Source organism: Protomyctophum parallelum (assembly GCF_964188405.1).
Source record: "Protomyctophum parallelum genome assembly, chromosome: 2".
NCBI lineage: Eukaryota > Metazoa > Chordata > Actinopteri > Myctophiformes > Myctophidae > Protomyctophum > Protomyctophum parallelum.
Genome location: NC_139699.1, coordinates 48,132,918 through 48,153,636, shown reverse-complemented (window position 1 = coordinate 48,153,636; position 20,719 = coordinate 48,132,918). Strand labels below are relative to the sequence as shown.

The window sequence follows — 20,719 nt, the reverse complement described above, 5'->3', positions numbered from 1 at the left end:
ACGGCACTAATTTTTTTTTATCGCATTAACGCAAAAAAAAATCACAGCGATTGGCAGGTGGGATGTTGAGGAATATTGGTTACTGCAATGCACTCCCTTCCTTGTTAGCCTGTTAGGATGTTTTAAGTGGAGTAACAGGCAGCCTTCCATTTACATTTCACAAAGGTTTTGCTCGTGTCGTACGCTCCAGTCCAAAAAGAAACCTGTGCAATTCATCCATTCCAGAGCAAAAGTAAAACCCCCGCTGTTAATGTTGCATCGCATTGTAAACAGCTGTGCCTCGTTATAGCCACACACGTTTCTAACTTGCGGTCACAGTCGTGATACTTTTCAGTTGTGTGGTACTTTTAAATGGATTTAACTGTAACAGAAAGTTTTATCCAGACAAGTATCCACAGTCGGACAGTCCCATCTCCCAGTCACGGAGCTGGGCCTGACACACAGAGAGACGAGTCGAGAGCAGCACAGACCAGCTAGCAGTAGCTGCTAGAAGCTAGAGGTGTTGCCAGTATAACTCTATGGCAGAAACAAGCAACCTAGGTCTATACAAAATAAGCCAAAAATAAGCAACACTGGTCGTTTCTGGCCAGTGTTGCCACATCTGCTGTTTATAAGAGATTTTGGGATTATCTTTGTAGATTGAAAAAATATTGGGGGTCCTTTGCTCTTGGCATGAAAATGTTTGAGAACCACTGCTCTAAAACAATATTAGACAAAGTTTGAGCCACAAACACATTGCTCTCTCTCTTCTCCTTTTGTATAAATTAAATAGGCCTATTCATGATTCTGCTTATAGAGAAGATGCCCATGTTAGTTTGTTTTATGGAAACAGTTGTTTGTGTTGAATTTGCCAATTGCACAGAATTATTCAAAAGAGAGAAAATGGGCAAGCCATAAAATAATGCACATTGCACTTTTGCACATTTGCCATTTTCATAATGTGGCCCACATGTTCAGCTATTTGAGTATCCCTGGTTTACTGTGTCAGAAAAGGACACCAAACTCACAGTTTGCAAGGTGTGTGATTTCACAACGCTGTGATCGGTATCGGCAGTTACTGCTTCCAGTGATCGGTCCCAAAAAAACAGATCGGAGCATCTCTACAATACACCGTTTTCTTTCAGTTCAACATTGAATTTAAAGCAAAAAGGTTTTTGCCATTAATTGCGCGATTAACTACACAAATCATGCGATTAATCGCGATTAAAAATGTTAATCGCCTGACAGCACTAATATATATATATAAATATATATATAGAATATTAGTGGTCCATGACATGAAAATGTTTGAGAACCACTGCTCTAAAACAACATTGGACAATGATGTTTGACAGTCAGCAATATTGTTGCTTATTCTAGATTTATTTTCTGACTTTTTCGGATTTTCTGACTTGATCTGGCCTGTTAACATTTTCATAGACCTGGTTGCTTGTTTCCCTCTCAGTCAATGTGGCAACCCTGGTCAATGCCGTGTTGACTGTTGTGGTTCTGTATGATGATTTAGCTTAGCACACAACAGCTAGGAGGATGCAGCAGGCTGATGCCGTCATGTTTAACAGTATTTTGCGCAATTTATGTCCCCGAATTTATGGATATGGACTTATGGCTCCATCGCTGCATCTTTCTTTAGTAGAAGTAGAAATGTAACCTGTTGCTGACTGTTTACCTCCCTCTCACACACGCGCGCACACACACACACACACACACACACACACACACACACACAGCTGACGTCCTCTGCCACCGACGTCAGCTGTTCATTTATCTCCTTATTCATACACGCTTTGAGCTGAGAGAAGCTATAAAGCGCCTTTTAAATATGACAATGCTGTATATATATCAGCTGCACAGTTCAGGCAAGTGTCTGTGGCATATTTAACTTTACCAAAATAGGTTTGACAGCTTAAATCCTCGCGGCAGTGTTGTGTGTGTGTGGGACACGGGGTAGTGTTGTGTGTGTGTGTGTGTGTGTGTGTGTGTGTGTGTGTGTGTGTGCGTGCAATCAGAAGTACTGGCAGTAGCTAAATAACAAACGCGATCTGTTTAATCGTAGTAGTTAGGCACAGACCAAGTACTTTCTAAGAACAATGTTAATGTAACTAAGACATTCGCTGAGCGAGCTATATTTTAAATGCAGAGATTTAGAAGGAATAAGCGAAATGGTGAGGCGACTTTCTCTGCGGAGTGCGTAGTGGGAGATCCATAGGGGAGATCAAATTACAACAGCCAAAGAGGGTGGGGGTGGGGGGGGTTGCGAACATCTTTTCATTGGCTAGTGCGCACATCTTTTGCGCCACGTGACAACTTCTCAATTGTATATTAGATATCCATGGTATTTTTCTGTCGCTATCCATAATGGCGCAAAAGTACATTTATGTTTGTTGGCGGTAGAATGGGGTAGAACATCTCTCCTCCTCCTTGTATGGACTATGGACAGCCACGCTGTTTCGCGTTAGACAAAAATAAATCAGCTGGGCCACATGTCCGACCAGCGACCAACGTTAATGTAGGACCGCCACACTGTCGGTAGAAAACATTATTTTGTTTTGGGTGATAGTTGCAGTTTGACCGGATAACTAGTAGCTACTAGTAGGCTAGGCAGCGTGTGGGCTAAATGCTCTCTGTTTACTCTGTCAGTGCGTGTATGTGTGGCACGGAGGAGGAGGCAGTGTGTGTGTGTGTGTGTGTGTGTGTGTGTGTGTGTGTGTGTGTGTGTGTGTGTGTGTGTGTGTGTGTGTGTGTGTGTGTGTGTGTGTGTGTGCGTGTGTCATGACGACCAGCGGGGGTAGTTATTAAGGCAAAGTACCACAAAAGAATCAAACCACTTGGCAAATGGCAACACAACTACAACACAGATTTGTTCTGCGCGGGACGTGAGGGGAACATTGGTTACCGTAATGACTGGAAAATTGCGCAGAGGAAAAGGGGTAAAATGAACTTCTGTGGGAGCCGGTCGTGGGGGCCACGGCCACTGTGGCCGTATGGGCATATACTTTTTCGAGGGGCACACGGCCAATTAAGAGAGGGGCAACGACGGCCATGGCCGCCGTGGAATTCCTGCCCTGGTGACAACAATATGTTGCAATGCATTGTGAGCTTGTAGATCAGCTATTATCGCAGAATGTTCACTTGTCGCTGAATGTGGTAGCCTGGCATGCCAGACTGATATCACTGCGTAGACACATATAGAGATTAGTCTGGAATCTGTGTGGTTATTATTAGATTATTATTAGATAGATATTAGTCTGTGTGGAAGTTGCATTTCCAAGGGGTCAATTAAAAAAAATGCCTATGGTGATAAACCTGCCCCATATTTGCATACTGGTTCCATCTTGGTCCCTCACTACTTTGGCGGGAGTGAATTCCAATCACAACTGAGCAGTATAGAGCGTCGCAGTCCCGCCCCTTTCATGACGACGCCAGGCCCAGGAAATGAATCACAATGCATTTTTCCCATAGACATTTCAAAAAGTATTTATTTAAAGACCTTTTAAGCGTCGTATGAAGCCAACTCGAGTCGTATACACAATATTTTGGACCAAACAAATAATTACATAGAAGAAAAACAACAAAAAAAAGTGTTGTAACCTGCCGTTTTTTTCTACTTTCTAATTATTTGTTTGTTGTCATGATTTGGCTTTGTCCGCAGCGTAAACGTCTTTAAATAAATACTTTCTGAAATGTCTATGAGGAAAATTAACGGAGAATCATTTCCTGGGCCCTGGTAGGGGGCGGGACTGCGGCGCTCTATAGCCAGACCAAATATGCAGAGGGCATTTTATTCCAGGCTATGAATGTCCACCCATATATATATATATATATATATATATATACACACACACACACACACACACACACAAGGTTCTTATGGTGAAAAATATGTATGCTTGCTAGTTGCTATACTCCCTTTGTTTTTTCTTTCTGTATGTTGATCTGAGCATGGCTCCACACACACACACACACACACACACACACACTATGCTCCTCAGCAGGCAATCTGTCTGCTGAGAGGTGATGTAGTCAGAACGGCTGTTATCTGTCACCGATATAGAGAGACAGAGAAGAAGGGATCAAAACAAATCACTGGCAGTCATCAGAGACAGGCATGTAAAACTTCATCTTGATAGCCTCTCGTCTAACCTCTTCCTGAGTCATGACACTTTACCACCGAAGCACTTTGTAACTGACCAATGAAAGCATGTATTGAGTTGTCGTATGAGGCAGGGCTGGGAATATGACAACGTTTTGGTCATCCTGGTGGCTAGAGGGAGCCGGTTAGTATGCTTGTCATATTAGACACAAGCCAGTGTCGATTTGTGCCGCGATTTGTGTCACGATTTAAAAAAATATATATTCAAAAGCTAAAGTATAACATAATGCTTACCGTAATTTCCGGACTATAAGGCGCACCTGAATATAAGCCGCACCGGACTATAAGCCGCAGGTGTTTTAATGTTTAATTACCATATGTAAAGGTTTCCGCACGGTCGCCCCTTTTCCATCCTGCCCCACTATTATACTGATTATATAAAAAGTATTAGCATATTAATTTATCATTGTTAAGTTCACTCTGCATATCCACGGGCATAATAGCATGATGATGCCATTACAAAAAATGGGCTAAATCAGGAGAAATGTGTTTAATAAATCGAAGGCAGTGTAGACTTACTTTGACAACAGCTGTTGTGAATTTTAGCCAATCAGAACGGCAGCTGCAAAGAGCCTGCATGCATGGACCAGCCAATACTCTATCTATGGGACCAGCCATAGATAGATTTAGAAGGCCCCCTAGTGGCCGTTACGTTAGCTCAGAGTCTTAGATGGCTCTGCTTTAGCTGTACAAATCCATAGATAAGCCGCACCGTTGTATAAGCCGCAGGGTTCAAATCATGGGTAAAAAGGTGCGGCTTATAGTCCGGAAATTACGGTAGTTAAAACACCAAAAGGGGTTCCCGTCCAGAATGGGTTAAAAAATCACACCCGTGTGAAGTGATGGGGTGCTGATATATTAAAGTCAAACTCATGTTGATTATAGTGAAGTAATGGTGATGTAAAACAAACGGTGACAAAACAAACATTAAATTCTCTTTATTGTTAATGGCATTTAATGTTTGTGTTAGGGACAAGATGACGTACATTTTCCCTTCATTGTCAATGGTGTTTTTAAAACAAACTTTGAACTAAAAACAAACATTAAACCTGTATATAGGAGGGGCTAGCGCCCCTCAAAAATAAACACATTACCTGTGAGTCTACACATTGACAGTAAACGGATGATTTAAATATAAGAGGAACTTAGCTGCAGAAAGTATTGACCCCCACATTTTGGGTTTAAGGTGTACAGTAGGTCTGTGCAATGTTGATGAAGAAATCATAACAAAATCATGTTTTACCTGGTACAGAAATATAAGCTCTGACGCAACCTAGGCTACATATTATCAAAGATTTATTTATTTGTTCATACTTTTAAAACATTGTGTGCCCATGACGTCTCCAGACATCTTTACCAGACATCTTACCAGACAGTGGCCTTGTGGTTAGACTGTCGGCCCTGAAACTGTGAGGTCAGGGTTCGATCCCCGGCCCAGGGTCATACCGAAGACTGTAAAAATGGGACCCAATGCCTCCCTGCTTGGCACTCGGCATCAAAGGGTTGGATTGGGGGTCAAATTTACTAATCAAATGATTCCCGAGCGCGGCACGGCTGCAGCTCACCGCTCCAAGAGATGGGTCAAATGTGGGGAACAAATTTCACTGAGGTAAAGTGTGTGACTTATAATCACCCCCATGTGGTGTCCAAGACGTCTGGGGACGTCTTTGGGAATTTGTCATTGAAAAAATTATAATAATCGTTTGCCAAATCTGCTAGGCAGTGAATAATCCATGGGAATCTGTTTTGTTAATGTAATAATTGTATTCAGAAATAGTGTTAGTTGATATATATACGGTAGGCCTACATCTTTTTTTTATAATAACACACATAATCGATAGCGTAAATAAGAAGATAATCGCCCTACTTTGTAACAAGCTAACCTCTAACGAGACAACCTCTGCCTGTGATGAAACTGTACGGTACAATCGTCAGTGTTAATTGAACTCACAAGACTGTACAAACACTGTAGCACTGTCGGAAAGCGCCGGGAATCTGCGGAAGATATCGTAATGGGAATCTGTGTGGGGAGGGAGGCCAGGGGTTTAACCCATTCCGGGCGGGAACCCCTTTTGGTGTTTTAAGCATTATGTCATGCTTTAGCTATCGAAAGACAGCAAAGCTACAAGCTCGTAGCGCGGCACTCAGTGCCACGCTACGAGCTTGTAGGTCTGCTATTTTTGAAAGATCGTGAAAATGTGGCGCAAATCTTTGATTGTATGTTCTTTCAGAGCGAACGTTTTTAACTCAAATCTTTGCGTCTGCGAGGTCCCTGGTGCAACATATTTTCCGATGGGGGGTCGGCAGCCAATTACATATAATTTCCGGGGTCCTTGACATGAAAAACGTAGAAACATGAGCTTTTCCAGAAAATGGATTTAGAAGACATTTTGTAGAATCGTCCTCGGGTGTGAATGGGTTAACGTTGTCGAGGGCCGACGTGGGGATGGATGGGGTGTAGGTAGCGGCTGTCCGCTGCCCGGCCCACGTATCAGATAGACGCTACTGTAATAAATGAGCTGAACCCAAGAGGGAGGGAGGGGTGTTGAGCCCCCCCCCCCCCACCCCCCCACCCCACCCTTCCCCCTCACACACCACCACCACCAGCCTTCGGACGATAAGAGACGTCAAGGCGCTGACGGCACTCCGACACTATCGAAACCCACGTCACGATCCGCGGGCGAGATAATACGGTCAGCCGGCCGTGCTCCTCGAGGCTGAGCGTACAGTATGCAGCGCTGTATGCTAACAGTGTGTAAAATCACTGCAGTGTTTTGAGACGGGAGACAGATTTCATTTAGCGATCCGCCACAGAAGGCCCAGCATCTGCTGACAAGTTTGTCCCCTTTCGTTTACTTTAGGGGGGGGGGGGGCTGTGTGTGTGTGTGTGTGTGTGTGTGTGTGTGTGTGTGTGTGTGTGTGTGTGTGTGTGTAAGAGTTTGTGTCCGTGCCTGCGCGCTTTATTCCGTCACAGTGCGTGTGTGAGTGCATGCGTGATTATTCATCTGTGTGAGTGCACACATACGTGCATCTTCTTGCCTGTGCTCTCCCCCCCTCTCTCGCTCTCTCTCTCAAACACACACGCTTCACCACACACTTTTGCGCATGCCCATTTCCCAGCAGGCAAATGGATAGAGCTTTAGTTGAGAGCTCTCTGTGTCTGGATCGGGTCGACTTCCCTCCCTCAGTGACTCCTGCGTTCTGCTGCAGAACCCACACTCAGCCTGTCGTCACTCACAGGCAGCACCGGTGTTGTTTTTGGCAGGACATTTTAGTTTTAGTCGTATAGTCCTCTTGAATGGTTTTCACTTCGTTTCAGTCACATTTTAGTCACCCGGAATGTTTTAGTGTTAGTCTAGTTTTAGTCGACTAAATATCCAGGTAAGCTGCGCATGCTCAGCATCACAGAGTGTTAATTACTTGCGCAGGCAGAGCGCGCAAGTGCTAGTTTCGCCCAGGACGATATTCGATGCGTATCTATGCACCATCCCAGCAAATGACGTAATGACTACTTGTGCCTGATACGGCAGTGGTGCCAGATTACATACATGTATACATACAGTAGGAGCATTACCTTTAATCCTCCCGACACTAAAACATATTGTCATTACGTCACCATCGAAAACCAACTACACTCTGGCATTGGGTCCTTTAATCCACATCTTTATTACGTCATCATTGAGAGCTAGTTATACCAGTTATACCCTGACGTCATATGCTGGGACGGTGCATACGCATCAAAAGTGGCGCAAAGTAACCACAGTATACTGCTATTAAATCAACTTACAAATTACATATACATATTAGGGATGTGTAAATGTGTCCAAAATGAAAATCTATTTGTATAATTCAATATTAACGATGAATCGATTAATCGTTTGGGGGGGGTACTTTATTTTTTATTATTATTAATGAACCCTTAAAGACTGCTAACTGTGAGTGGACGACCCAATTAAGCATTACACTTGTTTACAAGAGGGTTCAATTAATTTGGTTACTAACTCCATCTTTCAAATGAGGACCACTGGTGGTCCCTGGACCAGTGTTGAGCCAATTGATCACCATAGCAACCCCAGCCTAGGCCTGATTAGGTAGATTCCCAACACCTGCTAAATCCTCCAAATCTGTATCTTGATTGGAATCAATCTCCATTCACACTCCTCTCAGTCATGCAGCTTCACAGACACATCCCAGGCACCCTTTGGTAGGCCTATAGCCCTGTCCTGTTTGGATGACAATATTGCCTTTCCAACAGATTTTCTTTTTTTTTCTTTAAGAAAAAAAAAAAAAACGATTATCGATTATTAATTTTCATAATCAATTTACAATTTACAATTTAGGCATTTAGCAGACGCTCTTAATCCAGAGCGACTTACATTTAAGCAAGAACAAAAGCATGGGAATACATCACATAAAAGCATTTATCAATATCATGAAACATGCGTAAGCTAAGAAAGTAACAGTGGAATATCTATTAGGGCCGGGACTAATTGCGATTAATTTAGATTAATTAACTACAGAAAAATTAATCGCGATTAACTAAATTAATGCGATTAATAAATTAATCGCACCTTTTTTTCACCGCGGAACGTTTCTCACTGGGCGCTTTTCTATAGTACTGAAAACTGGAAATAATAAAAAGTCACCCCATTTTGTGTTGCCTAGAACTGGAGGTCTGACAAAAAACAGTAACAATATGAAGTAAGTACAGCTTTGTGATGTCACTGAGATGTACTTGTTACTGTTACTAAAAAAAATTCAGACCTCCAGTTCTAGGCAACACAGAATGGGGTGACTTTTTATTATTATTTCAACAACAGGTATATTAATGACAGTAAAATGTTGAAAATGAGTGGTATCCTGTAGTCACTATTCGTTGATTCACTGGGATACCAAAGAACATTTAAAAAAAAGGTTTCTCGCTGTTCTCGGGTTGAATATTGATATGCGATTAAAATGCGATTAATCTAGATTAATTAATCGCAAAGCCTCTGATTAATTAGATTAATTTTTTTAATCGAGTCCCAGCTCTAATATCTATATAATGAAACTATACATACACTATACATATAAACTATACATATTTACTACTATGCTATACATATGTACTATGGCGTGCTATGACTATATACAATACAATTATAGTGCTGTCTACATAACATGCTATAAGTCTGTGTCAAATGCTATCTAAGCCAACAGAAATGCTATCTAAGGGGTTAGGGTAAGTGCTATGGGCCATGATGGAGTCTGAAAAGGTGGGTTTTCAGGCTACGGCGGAAGATTGGGAGTGATGCTGCAGTTCTGACTGCAATGGGAAGTGCATTCCACAGTTTTGGAGCCAGAAGGGAGAAGAGTTTGGGACGTGTGGAGCGTTGTCCCGGCGTTTTTAGTGAGGGTACTTCCAGTTTCCCTGCGTTGGCTGATCTGAGTGCGCGGGAGGGTTTGTAGGGTACAATCATACTTGTAAGATATGGGGGAGCCATACCTTTGGTTGCTTTGAATGCCAGCATCAGGGTTTTGTATTCTGTGCGGGCAGCGACCGGGAGCCAGTGGAGGGAGCGGAGCAGGGGGGAGACATGTGAGAATTTTGGCTGGTTGAAGACCAAGCGAGCTGCTGCATTTTGGATCAGCTGGAGAGGCTTAAGTGCACATGCTGGTAGGCCAGTAAGGAGGGAGTTACAATAGTCGAGTTTTGACAAGACTGTTGTCTGGATTAGGAGCTGGGCTGATTCCTGGGTGAGGAACGGTCTAATTCGTCGTATGTTATAGAGTGTGAACCTACATGATCGATTTCGGTAACAGTTTCTGCACGTAAGACGTACCTAAACGTCTTAAGGATTAAAACCGAGCTGAGCCTTAAACGTCTAGGGACGTCCTAGCGCATCCTCAATGATACGGGGCGAGATAAGAATATTCAGAATTTTTCCTTCTTTTTTTTTGGCCTGTTCGCCTTTCATCTGCCGTATGCTACGGCCGTATGGGCTCATATTAGCTTGCCGTTGACTTACATGTCAGCGGCGGAAAGAATGACTCGTATCTCCTAATCCAGGGCGCTCTCCGCGGTTATGAATGGATCGATATGCTGGCGCTTCATTTCTGCTCCTCATCCGTCTCTCCTGCAAAATATGAACGCTTTTTGGATCATATATCGTATAAATTAAAATGATCGCAATGTAAGCTAGCAATGTAAAGTCAACTTTTTTTAGTAGATGGTTTCCGGGTCATGGCTTTCAGAGTAAAAGCGCTGAGACAACCCCGGCCACCCAGAGCTCCTATTTTGAAGCACTTCCGGCACTGATAGGGTCCTATTAACGCTAATCAATCAATCAAACCCATCCCTAATACATATACATAGAAACATTTCCTTTAATCCACCCGACACTGATCGACATATACATCCCTATCGAAGGCATTGGGTCCTTTAATCCACATCTTTATTACGTCATCATTTATGGCCTGCTATTGTGAAACAAGCAAGTATGCACTCGACAGAGTGCAGTTCTAGTTGTTTTCTGTATTCTCCACTCATTTCTATTTAGTTCATGATTGTGAATGGCCATTACTGTATGGTACTAACTCCACCCGCAGCCTCCTTGGGTCCACCCCACGACGACTGATGCAGACCTGGGTAGGCAACCCGGCCAGGCGGGGATCTGCTATCCCGAGGAGGGCACCTTTATAGTTATTAATTTAATTTGTGTACCTGAGATTCAGGGTTATATGAGAGCTACACTGTAAGAGAGTGTAACACAAAAAAAACCCACACCACAACAACAAGCGAAATGATCATTCATACTGAGCTAATCACCTGGGTACCAGCTCAGTGGCCTTGTGGTTAGAGTGTCCGCCCTGAGACTGGGAGGTCGGGGTTCGATCCCCGGCCGGGTCATACCAAAGACCCTTAAAAAAATGGGACCCAGTGCCTTCCTGCTTGACACTCGGCATCAAGGGTTGGATTGGGGGTAAGTCCCTGCGACATACTAGCGTCATGTCCAGGTACATCAAGCTGCCTCCCGCTACAGAAACAGGAGATAGGCTCCTGCCGTGGGTGGCACACACTGCCCACGGAGTGGCGCCGAGCTATCCAGGTGGGCATGAGGGGCAACAGGTGCTCTCAACTGGGTTGTTATTGGTTGAGTGTGGCATGCTGCCCATAGACATATAAAGGTAGACGCCCCTTTCGGCTCTGGAGCGTATGTGCTCAATACAAAAAGTCCCGAGATTCCTTGCGAAGCCCCGCGGAAGCATGAGCGTGCGTCACAGAGCGCATGTACGGGTCCCGGAAAAGATGCGCTGTGATTGGCCAGTAGTCACTTAAGAGTGGCAGCATGGGCCCAGGCCGTAGCGTAACGGTCTGGGCACCGGACTGGTGATCCAGTCGCGGTGTGCCGCGGGTTCGACTCCCGGACCCGACACGGCCTTTACCGCATGTCATCCCCCCATCTCTCTCCCGTTTCCTGTCAGCCTACTTTCTATCCCTTAAAAAATCAATAAAGGCGTAAGCCGCAAAAAAAATATCTTTAAAAAATAAAAATAAAGAGTGGCAGCATGGGATCATGAGCACCGAGGAAGAGGAAAAGCTTCGACCCACTACTACCTCCACCCCTACCCCTACCACCGCATATAGCCTGGCGAAGCTGAGGAAATCATCCTGGGTGGAGGCGGGGAAGAGGACACCACTTGACCGAGACGCACTACGAAGGGCAACACGGAGGCTCCAGGAATTCCGCCGCACTACAGTAATGGATATTTGATGAATGACCCTTGGATGTATATGTGTGAGAAAGGAAATGTGCAAATTATGTGCATTCTGAATGCTAACAATTGAAATGTAACAATTATATTGTAATGTGATGCCCGAGAGAACCTGCTTACTCTCAAAAAAAGAAAATAATAAAAATAAAGTTTCAACAAAAAGAAAAGAGTGGCAGCATGGGGGCACGGTGGCAGTTGGTAGTGCTGTCGCCTCACAGCTAGAAGGTCCTGTTTGCCGCCTGATTTGACTGTGGGTGCTGGCGGCGTGTTTCCTCCTCTGCGTCATCAGTGCCCATACCCGAAGGCGGGGTTGGCGAAAGGGCCTTTGTGTGGAGTTTGGGAAAGGAACTGGTTGGAATAACGTGTTCCTTCCACGCGCTACGTCCAACCAGGGAAACTCCCCCCTGTCAGGTGTAACGGAGCAACTTGGACACTCAGGCATGAAGGAAGCATGAGTTCAAGTCCGTTGCTCTCCCCAGGTTGGTGGAGGGTGTGTAGAGCCCAGGATCACATTAGATGATTGACACAGGGGTGAAAAATGGGTTACAAAATCGTGGGAAAAAATATATATTTAAAATAAAAAGAGTGGCAGCATGACGTAGTGCATTGTTTCCCAACCTGTGTGTCGCGGAGCTTTGGTGTGCCGTTTTATGTGTCCAGGTGTGCCGCCTGATTTGACCGAAATTAAAACTATCCCTCCCCTGAAAGCAATAGTGAGCTGCAGGCTTCCTATTGTTGCGTTGTTGTTGTTGTAACACGTCTAATTAGACGTGCGATAACAACAATGGCGGAACAATAGACTCTAACGACCATCGGCCATAGGAATGTTAATGCTAATCGCCATCACCTGTACTCGCCTGGCAACTTTACTGTATAAATGGGGAACACACTGTTTTTTACACCGTGAGGCGCTGGTTGCAAAGACTTTACCAAAAGACCTGTCAGTTGTGTTGGATGATGCAGTAAGCGTCGTTAACTTTATTAAAGCAAGACCACTGAAAAGCCGGCTGTTCGCCACACTGTGAGGAAATGGAGGCGGAACATCAAACTCTGCTTTTGCACACCGAAGTTCGATGGCTTTCAGGGAAAAGTTTTGTCGCGTGTATATGAACTGAGGGAGGAATTAAAGTGCTTTCTGTCCGCTGAGCAATCCAAATATGCCGAACTGTTTGCAAATGAGTACTGGTGTGCAAGACTAGCATACATGGCGGATATTTTTATCCATCTGAATGAACTGAACAGGAAAATGCAAGCACGGCAAAACTGAACACATTTCGGGAGAAACTCGCCATCTGGCGGCAGGCTGCAGGCAAGAGAAAGCTAGACATGTTTCCTTGCAGCAACGCTGGATACAAAGACAATCGTGAATTGTCCTTTTCTTTCTCTTTAAAGTTATGTGATGAGTGCTGTCATGTGTGTTTTTAAAAGTATATTGGGTTCAAAGAAGTTTTACTCTGTCAAAAGGATAATGTGTTTGGTATCAAAGACGTTTTACTATATATTTATTATATATATATAATATATATTGGGAAACACTGACAAAGTGTGCCGTCCACTCTTCCAGCGTACCAGTGTACATTCTTCCGCCCCTCCCGTCAACACACTATTTTTTAAATAATTATCTTTGTTGGTTGCTTGGTCCCAAGTCCAGGCGTTTTGAAGTAATTGGCCTCCCATAGTGTTTCTATAATGCTGGCCCCCGACTGCATGTGTTCAGTAAGACTTTTGTCGTGTATTTCCTCAATCTCGGATCCGCCACGTGATGTGGCCAAGTAGTCAAGTCCACTGTGATGTAATGTTGTCTAGAGGACAAACACGATCACCCTCACAACCTTTTTTGTTTCCGTTCTGTGAAAATACAGACTTCAGTGTGCAAAGTCCTTTAAAGTTTACTGAACAAACGTTTCAAAGTCACCTGAAAGGTGGCAAAACTAATCAACATCATGTCATGTCAACCTTCTCCACCTCCTTTAACACGTCCTTGATTGAGAAGCACCTTCCACTGTATCCCACTGTAGCCAAGGTGTGCTGCACGAGTCAGTGGTTTGTTCCAATATCGAGTCTGTCCACATTGATTTATTGTCGCTGGAACAGAAGCCTCTTTGATGTGTTTGTACGAGTGCACTCAGTGCCGTAATTAACTCTGAGATGAGTAGGATTCTATGGGAGGCATCAGCGTAGGGGAGAGAGAGAGAGAGAAACACAACACGGCAGGCGACAAACAAAACATCTCTTCAAACACATTCTGCGCAGCGGCTTCATGAATTAAAACGCTGTGCCATTCGTCACGCTCGGAAGTGTTTGTGTAGTGCCACGTATAGGAGAAGGGGGCACATATAGAGAGGAGGTTTAAGAACTCCTATACCTTCGTTTGTTTTGTGCTGCACTGACGGCTACTTACCCCGTGATTGTTTAAGAAAGGAGGTCATGTTTTTGTGCAAGAAACCCGCATGATCCTCCGGTGGGCGGAGAGAGCATGACCGTTTACCCTGCGCTGCATATAGGCCACCATTCAGAACAGCACATAGAGTACATCATGGGCCGTACAGGTTTTTCCCAGGGATTTTTATTGATCTTTTGTTTCCTGCTCCACTCACAGCTGTCTTTTCTATCAGCTCTCTCTCACTCTCTTCCTGAATCGTGCTGTATACTGTAAGTCTTCCTCTCAGTCTCTTGCAGCTTATTTTCAGTCGGTATGTTATAATTTAGCTATTGAAAAATAGCAGATCTACAAGCGAGACCTACGAGCTTGTAGGTCTGCTATTTTTGAAAATACGTGAAAATATTTATTTCAGAAAACTGGAGGATTTGGAAGATTTTATTTATTTATTTTGAGGTCAGGGCCTAAATGGGTTAACATGGAGTGGAAGAAAAGCAGCATCCATCCCATTATGCTCGCACGCCAGGTGGGTTCCATGTGTTATATATACTAGCCCTTACCCGTTGTGAGATATTTGCCCCCCCCCCCTTGTGGCCGCGGGGGGTACTGCGCCCTGGGTGCGTTTTCGCATTTCTAATTCACTAATAAATTCATTATTAATTCATAAAAAGGGCTTCGTTACGCCCTCCATATTATTATGGTCAATGCCTGTGTGAAAAGTGGGAGCGATTGGTGCAGGCAGTGAGGAGCTACGGCGGTGTTTCTGAAACACAGACATTGGCTGAATTACAGTATGATGATGTAGGCTGCCGACCAGGGCTGCCCCGCCAGTTCTTATCTACATTCACTCACTTTTAGCCTCCCATACCTCCGTCTCTCCGTCTCAGAAAGGTCCTTGACGAGTCGAGAACGATGGGGGGCGATGTGGAGTCCCAGAGGCTGAGGCTGAAGTGTGCTCCTATAGGCTGTAATTCAACCCACTGAGCCTGGCTTTGTGTGTCCGCAGGCAGGTGCTCAGAATATACAGTCCCATCAACCCTCTCCCTTCACACAGGAAGGCGCACAGAGTGAGGGGGGTAAACTGTAAAACAACCCCCCCAGTCCCCCATTTACCGGGTACGGTCAAATGTCGGATTTCACAGAGCTGCTTTTTCTTCATCGCTCTCAAGAGTTTTTAAATTAGTGCTCTGGATCAGTTTTAAATGAGTACTTTCTTTACGGTGCGGGATTACCGTCGACCATATTAAATGACCCCTTTTACTCACTGTTGGTTTGCTTGTGACTTTGGTCTTTGGTGAATCAGAACGTAAGCAGATGCCACAGTTTTCCCTCGGTGTGTGTGAGGGTGTATACCACTTTGCTCTTTGGTTGTTATACCGAGAACGGAGAAAGGCCTCCGTATAGGAATCGCACATCGCAAAGGCGTCCATTTCAGCCTATAGGAATAGAAACGCAGACCAGACCGTCTACAGGCATGACCAATTATTGACAAGTTAAATTACTCGGACGTAACGAGCTGTCCGTCACTAGTGTAATTTCACTGACAAAGCATGGCGAGCAGTGATAATGGGCTGAGATTGGGTGTTTTCTCTGGGACTGTAGGTGGCTAATGACAGTGGCATGTTGATGAACGACGTCGTGGTGAAAGACCAGCTCCCCGTTCCCCTATACTCATTTCCACACATGGTTAAGCTCTTCGTTTCCTGCTCCCTGATTGGCCAGTTTATACTTCCCCCTACAATGGGGGAGGGTGTGTGTGTGTGTGTGTGTGTGTGTGTGTGTGTGTGTGTGTGTGTGTGTGAACTGACGACTGTCTGCAATGGTCCTGATGTAGTGGTGGCATTTGTTTCGTTTTTGAGCGGTGCTCCAACTACAACAGCTATGTGTGTCCGTCCGCCCGTCCATCCATTATGTATGTCCGTCCGTTTGAGTATGGCAGTAGCGCTGGGTGACCTGGGGTGGCACTGTTTGCCGTGTGAACCTCCTCATTGGGACACACGCGAACACACACACAGTAACTGTAACGATACAAGTGTAGTTGCACGGCTCAGTTCAGACAGCTCTGATTTTTACTTTTACCGTTGTTAGCATTCCTACTTTCAAGTTAGCGTGCCATTTGTTAGCCGTTATTAGCATACAGCTTATTTAATCCTCCTGTGTGAAAATAGATGGGAAGTAGTGCATTTATTTTCTGTTAAAGGTGACTTGCCATCTGGTTTCCGAGCCAGTTCAACTGTTTGTTTTGTTGGAGCAAAGGTCTTTGATGTGTCATTGCTTTTGGAGGGAATGTTTCAAAAGGCTATTATCGGTCAAGCAAGTGCTCCTTTTGGCCTTGCCCAGCCTTTTTTCCTAGTTTGATTCTGAGGGCAGTCCACCCCCCTGGCTCCCTTCACTGCCCTCAGCTCCGGGCTGCGAGTCACTAGGGGGAGTCGTAGTGTAGTCAGCTGTGAACTTGCTGTGGAGTTCAGGAGAAAGCAGAGTATAGTTTCTAATCCCTCTCACCCTTTTCTATGAAAGGAAAGAGAAGTGTTGTTAAATTGGACTGTGAAGCGCCACGGACAGAACTAGAACCCACGACTGAGCACTGAAGTCCCTTTGCCCATTTCCCCTGGTGTGGTTTAATCCATTTTGCATTATGCTATGCTTTAGCTATTGAAAAATAGCAGATCTACAAGCTCATAGCGCGCCACTCGGTGGCGCGCTATGAGCTTGTAGGTCTGCCATTTTTGAAAAATCGAAGAACGACTGACATAGAAACATAGCTTTTTCAGAAAACTGTCAGGATGTAGAAGACATTTTTAGAATCTGATCTCAGGTCAAAATGGGTTAATACAATGTTCAATAAATGTACAATTTCCTCCTTTGTTTTTAGTTTTTTTTTAGTCCACTTCCTCCTGGGTGCTTATGTGTTTATTCCTAATAACAACAACACTACAGAATCTGTCTTCAGAGATTACCTCAACGACACACATTGTGTGACACACTGAGGAGCGCTCACTTTGTATCGCTTCACGTCCCTCAATGTCTTCCTCGTTGACTAATGCATGTTTTTAACCCATTTTGACCTGAGATCAGATTCTAAAAATGTCTTCTACATCCTGACAATTTTCTATGTCAGTCGTTCTTCGATTTTTCTAAAATAGCAGGCCTACAAGCTCGTAGCGCGCCACTCGGTGGCGCGCTATGACTAGGACCCAGCAATAGGGCAATGTCTAAAGACCACATTATTTATTTTGTAAAACACTAGAAGCCATTTTGGACCTCAGTCCAAAATGGGTTAAAAGCTACCCTGCCCTGGCCTGGCTGTGAGGATTAATTTTCTAAATATCCCGATCTCTCTCTCCGTGTTGTCCCGGCTCACTGCTTTACAGCACAGCCTGTAAAGAAAAGACACATGGATGGTGGAAGCCTTTTAGCACATGGAACGAGCTTTGGCTTCCATGAGCAGCCCTGCAGGTCGGCAGCCTATATAACACATGGAACCCACCTGGCGTGCAAGCATATGGGATGGATGCTGATTTTCTTCCACTCCATGTTAATGAATGCAGCCGTTCTCACTGTCGGTGCACGGACCCTCCGCTCACGCTCGTGAAGGTTAAACCAGCCTGTCCACACACATTGTCACTGAAATGCATTGGATGAGCGGACATCCCGCTGTGGCCAGTAGGTTTTGACGAGAACAAGTCGTGTGCAAACACTACGAGCCCAATACAGCACACTGCTGTATACGCCGCTTACATTAGATTCGGTGCTTAACAAGTCGACTACATCACTTGGAATTACACATTTTACACGCTGGTTCATTATAGTTACACTCAAACACACACCTTTTGCGATGCCCCATATGCTGCTCACGTTCACGCGTCAGTAGCAGCAGCAGTAGTAGTAGTAGTAGTTTGGCTTCTCTGTGACAGAGTGACAGCCCCGGAGTGCAAGCAGCGCTGGTGGCATCATGCTCAGTCCCGGTGACTTCCGTCGGCATGGCAACGGACAAGAAGAGTGACAGGCAAGCGATGGCGGACGCGTCGCTGATTGTGGGGGGGGTGCAGGAGCTGTGCCACCGTCAGCATTTTGTCAGCCCCCCCCTCCACCCCCCCCCATCCCCCCCGTCCTCTGATAACCTACAGCAGTAGTAGAGGAACGCACGGTGGAGGGGAGGGGAGGGGAGGAGGAGGAGGAGGGGTGGGTGGGTGGAGTGGGAGGTGTCGGAGAGAGAAGGCTTGTTTGCCGATTGGGTAAACATTAATTTACCCCCCCCCCCCCCCCCCCAGCAGTCAAACGTGAAGTTAATCAAATTAAGTGATTATGCGTCGTAATCATCAACATCTCCTCCCAAGCCTCCAGTACGCTGGTGATCAGCGTATATAATCATACCGTGAACATGTACGCTTACAATTTTCCCACGGCGCATCTGGACGGGTTGGTGTGTATATGCCCGGCTTACAGTACGTGTCATACACACACACACACACACACACACACACACACACACACAGAAAGGGCCCTATATAAGGGTACGAGTGTGCGGCGGTGGGCACGTATACATACATGCAGTCTTGTGCTTTAAGCCATTCTGGGCGGGAAGCCCTTTTGGTGTTTTAAGCATTGTGTTATACTTTAGATATTGAAAAATAGCAGATCTACAAGCTTGTAGAGATATGCTATTTTTTTTTTATCACGAAAATGTGGCGCAAATCTTTGAATATATGTTCTTTCAGAGCGAACGTTTTTTTCCTCAAATCTTTGCTTTCTGATGTGGGTCGGCGCCCAATTACATATATATTTTGGAGCATCCTTGACATGTGAAAATGTTTGAGAACCTGCACCGACGTAGAAACATGTTTTTTTCTGAAAAACATTTTGTAGAGGTCTAAATGGGTTAAAACACAGTCTCCACACATGTAGTCATCATTTCTGCTCCACGACGTTCCTGCTCACACCGCCACAGGCTGTGCACCGTTGCAGAAGCATGAGCTCAGCACTGCCATATTGCTGTGGGAAACCAGGAAGAAGATCATTATATAAGTAATATAATTCCTTTTTCTTCCCTGTTCCCTGGAAGTATATAGTTCTGTCCCCATGCCCTCCATTCTAATTTCTGAGTCTACGAGTTTTCTGTTTTGTGATTATTCTCTTTAACTGAATGTTAAAAAGAAACTGCAGCATGCTGAGTTTTGTTATTTATCGGAGATTCTTTGGACATGGACATGGCGATTCTGTTGAACTGTGAAGAACAAATCAATCAATAAATAATAATGTTTAAGTAGGGTTGTCATTTGCAGAAATGTCTTCCTGTCTTCAAAACATGAGAACACATGTGAACACATGCACAGATCCTCACTTACTATACAGTGAAGCAGTTTGTGCTATTATACAGACACGCATCACATACATGTGATTATATTCATCGGAGCATCCTTGAGGAAGTTGCTGTAGATATCATAAATCTTTTCTTTTTAACTTGATTCATGTGTCAGTTGGTGAGGGCTGCAATTTACGGTAATGCATTCATAAAAACCTTTCCACCCATGGGACATACAGTACGGTGCATCGTGTAACTGGATTGAATGCTGTTTTATTTTTTATATACATTTATTTGACTTTCTCCTTCCCCTGTAGGTGACGAGCTTCGGGGGAAAATCTCGGTGCGTAAGAACAAGAAAGATCCTCGCTCCCTACTCGTGACCTTTGACCTGAAGGACAGAAAGCAGACTTATAGCCTGCAGTGACATTGGCTGTCACATGGCTGCTGGATGACCAATCACCTTTCTTTATATGAACTGGAAGAAGCATGGACGGTATAGTGTGGTTCTTCCCGTTGGGGGGGAAATAAGTCTGCCTTAAATCAGTTGTGACGGCTGAACGAGACGGAGGGTCGGTTGTACATCCAAGTATAGGAATTGGGGGCAGAAACCAGAGGACGTTCTAGTGGCTGGTGTAAAGAAATAAATCTACATTTAGTGTGACGTGTCTTCATCCTGACCATTTCATGCACTTCCAGGACGTGTGACACTGATAAACGGTGTCGCTTTAATCACTCTGATTCATCATGTAATGATTTGCATCCTTTTGTATAGGATTGTGCCGTAATAAAGAATCTCTCGTGCCAAATGATTTTGTCTGTGATTTTGTTTTCCCCTTTTTCTGTGTACCAAATTATATATATATATATTTTTTAAGATATGATATAAATGACATCTATAGGAGTGATAAGTAGTAAGTATAATAAGTAATAAGTGATAAGTATAAACTGTCTGTAATCTTCCTGCAATGCTCATTGTTAAAGATGGAGTGCCACAATTTTTTTATTTTTCCAGTTTTTCATGTGTCTAAACGGTCCATGAGGTGACTACTTCATTAGACACCCTGGAGTCGTTTGTATGTGCAATGATGTATTCCCTTTGTATTTAGGGTTTCTTCCTGGAGGCTGGACC

At 44.5% G+C, this 20,719-nt stretch overlaps 1 protein-coding gene across 1 annotated transcript in view; it reads left to right on the top strand.

Moving 5' to 3' along the window:
- The window catches only part of prmt3 (protein arginine methyltransferase 3), a 97,973-nt gene extending 77,670 nt beyond the window's left edge, over nucleotides 1-20,303 (top strand). Inside the window, exon 16 of the mRNA XM_083760222.1 lies at nucleotides 19,905-20,303. Within this exon, the coding sequence (XP_083616348.1) occupies nucleotides 19,905-20,014 (110 nt within the window). The 3' untranslated portion in view covers nucleotides 20,015-20,303. The remainder of the gene's footprint in view (nucleotides 1-19,904) is intronic.
- Nucleotides 20,304-20,719: the final 416 nt, after the last annotated feature.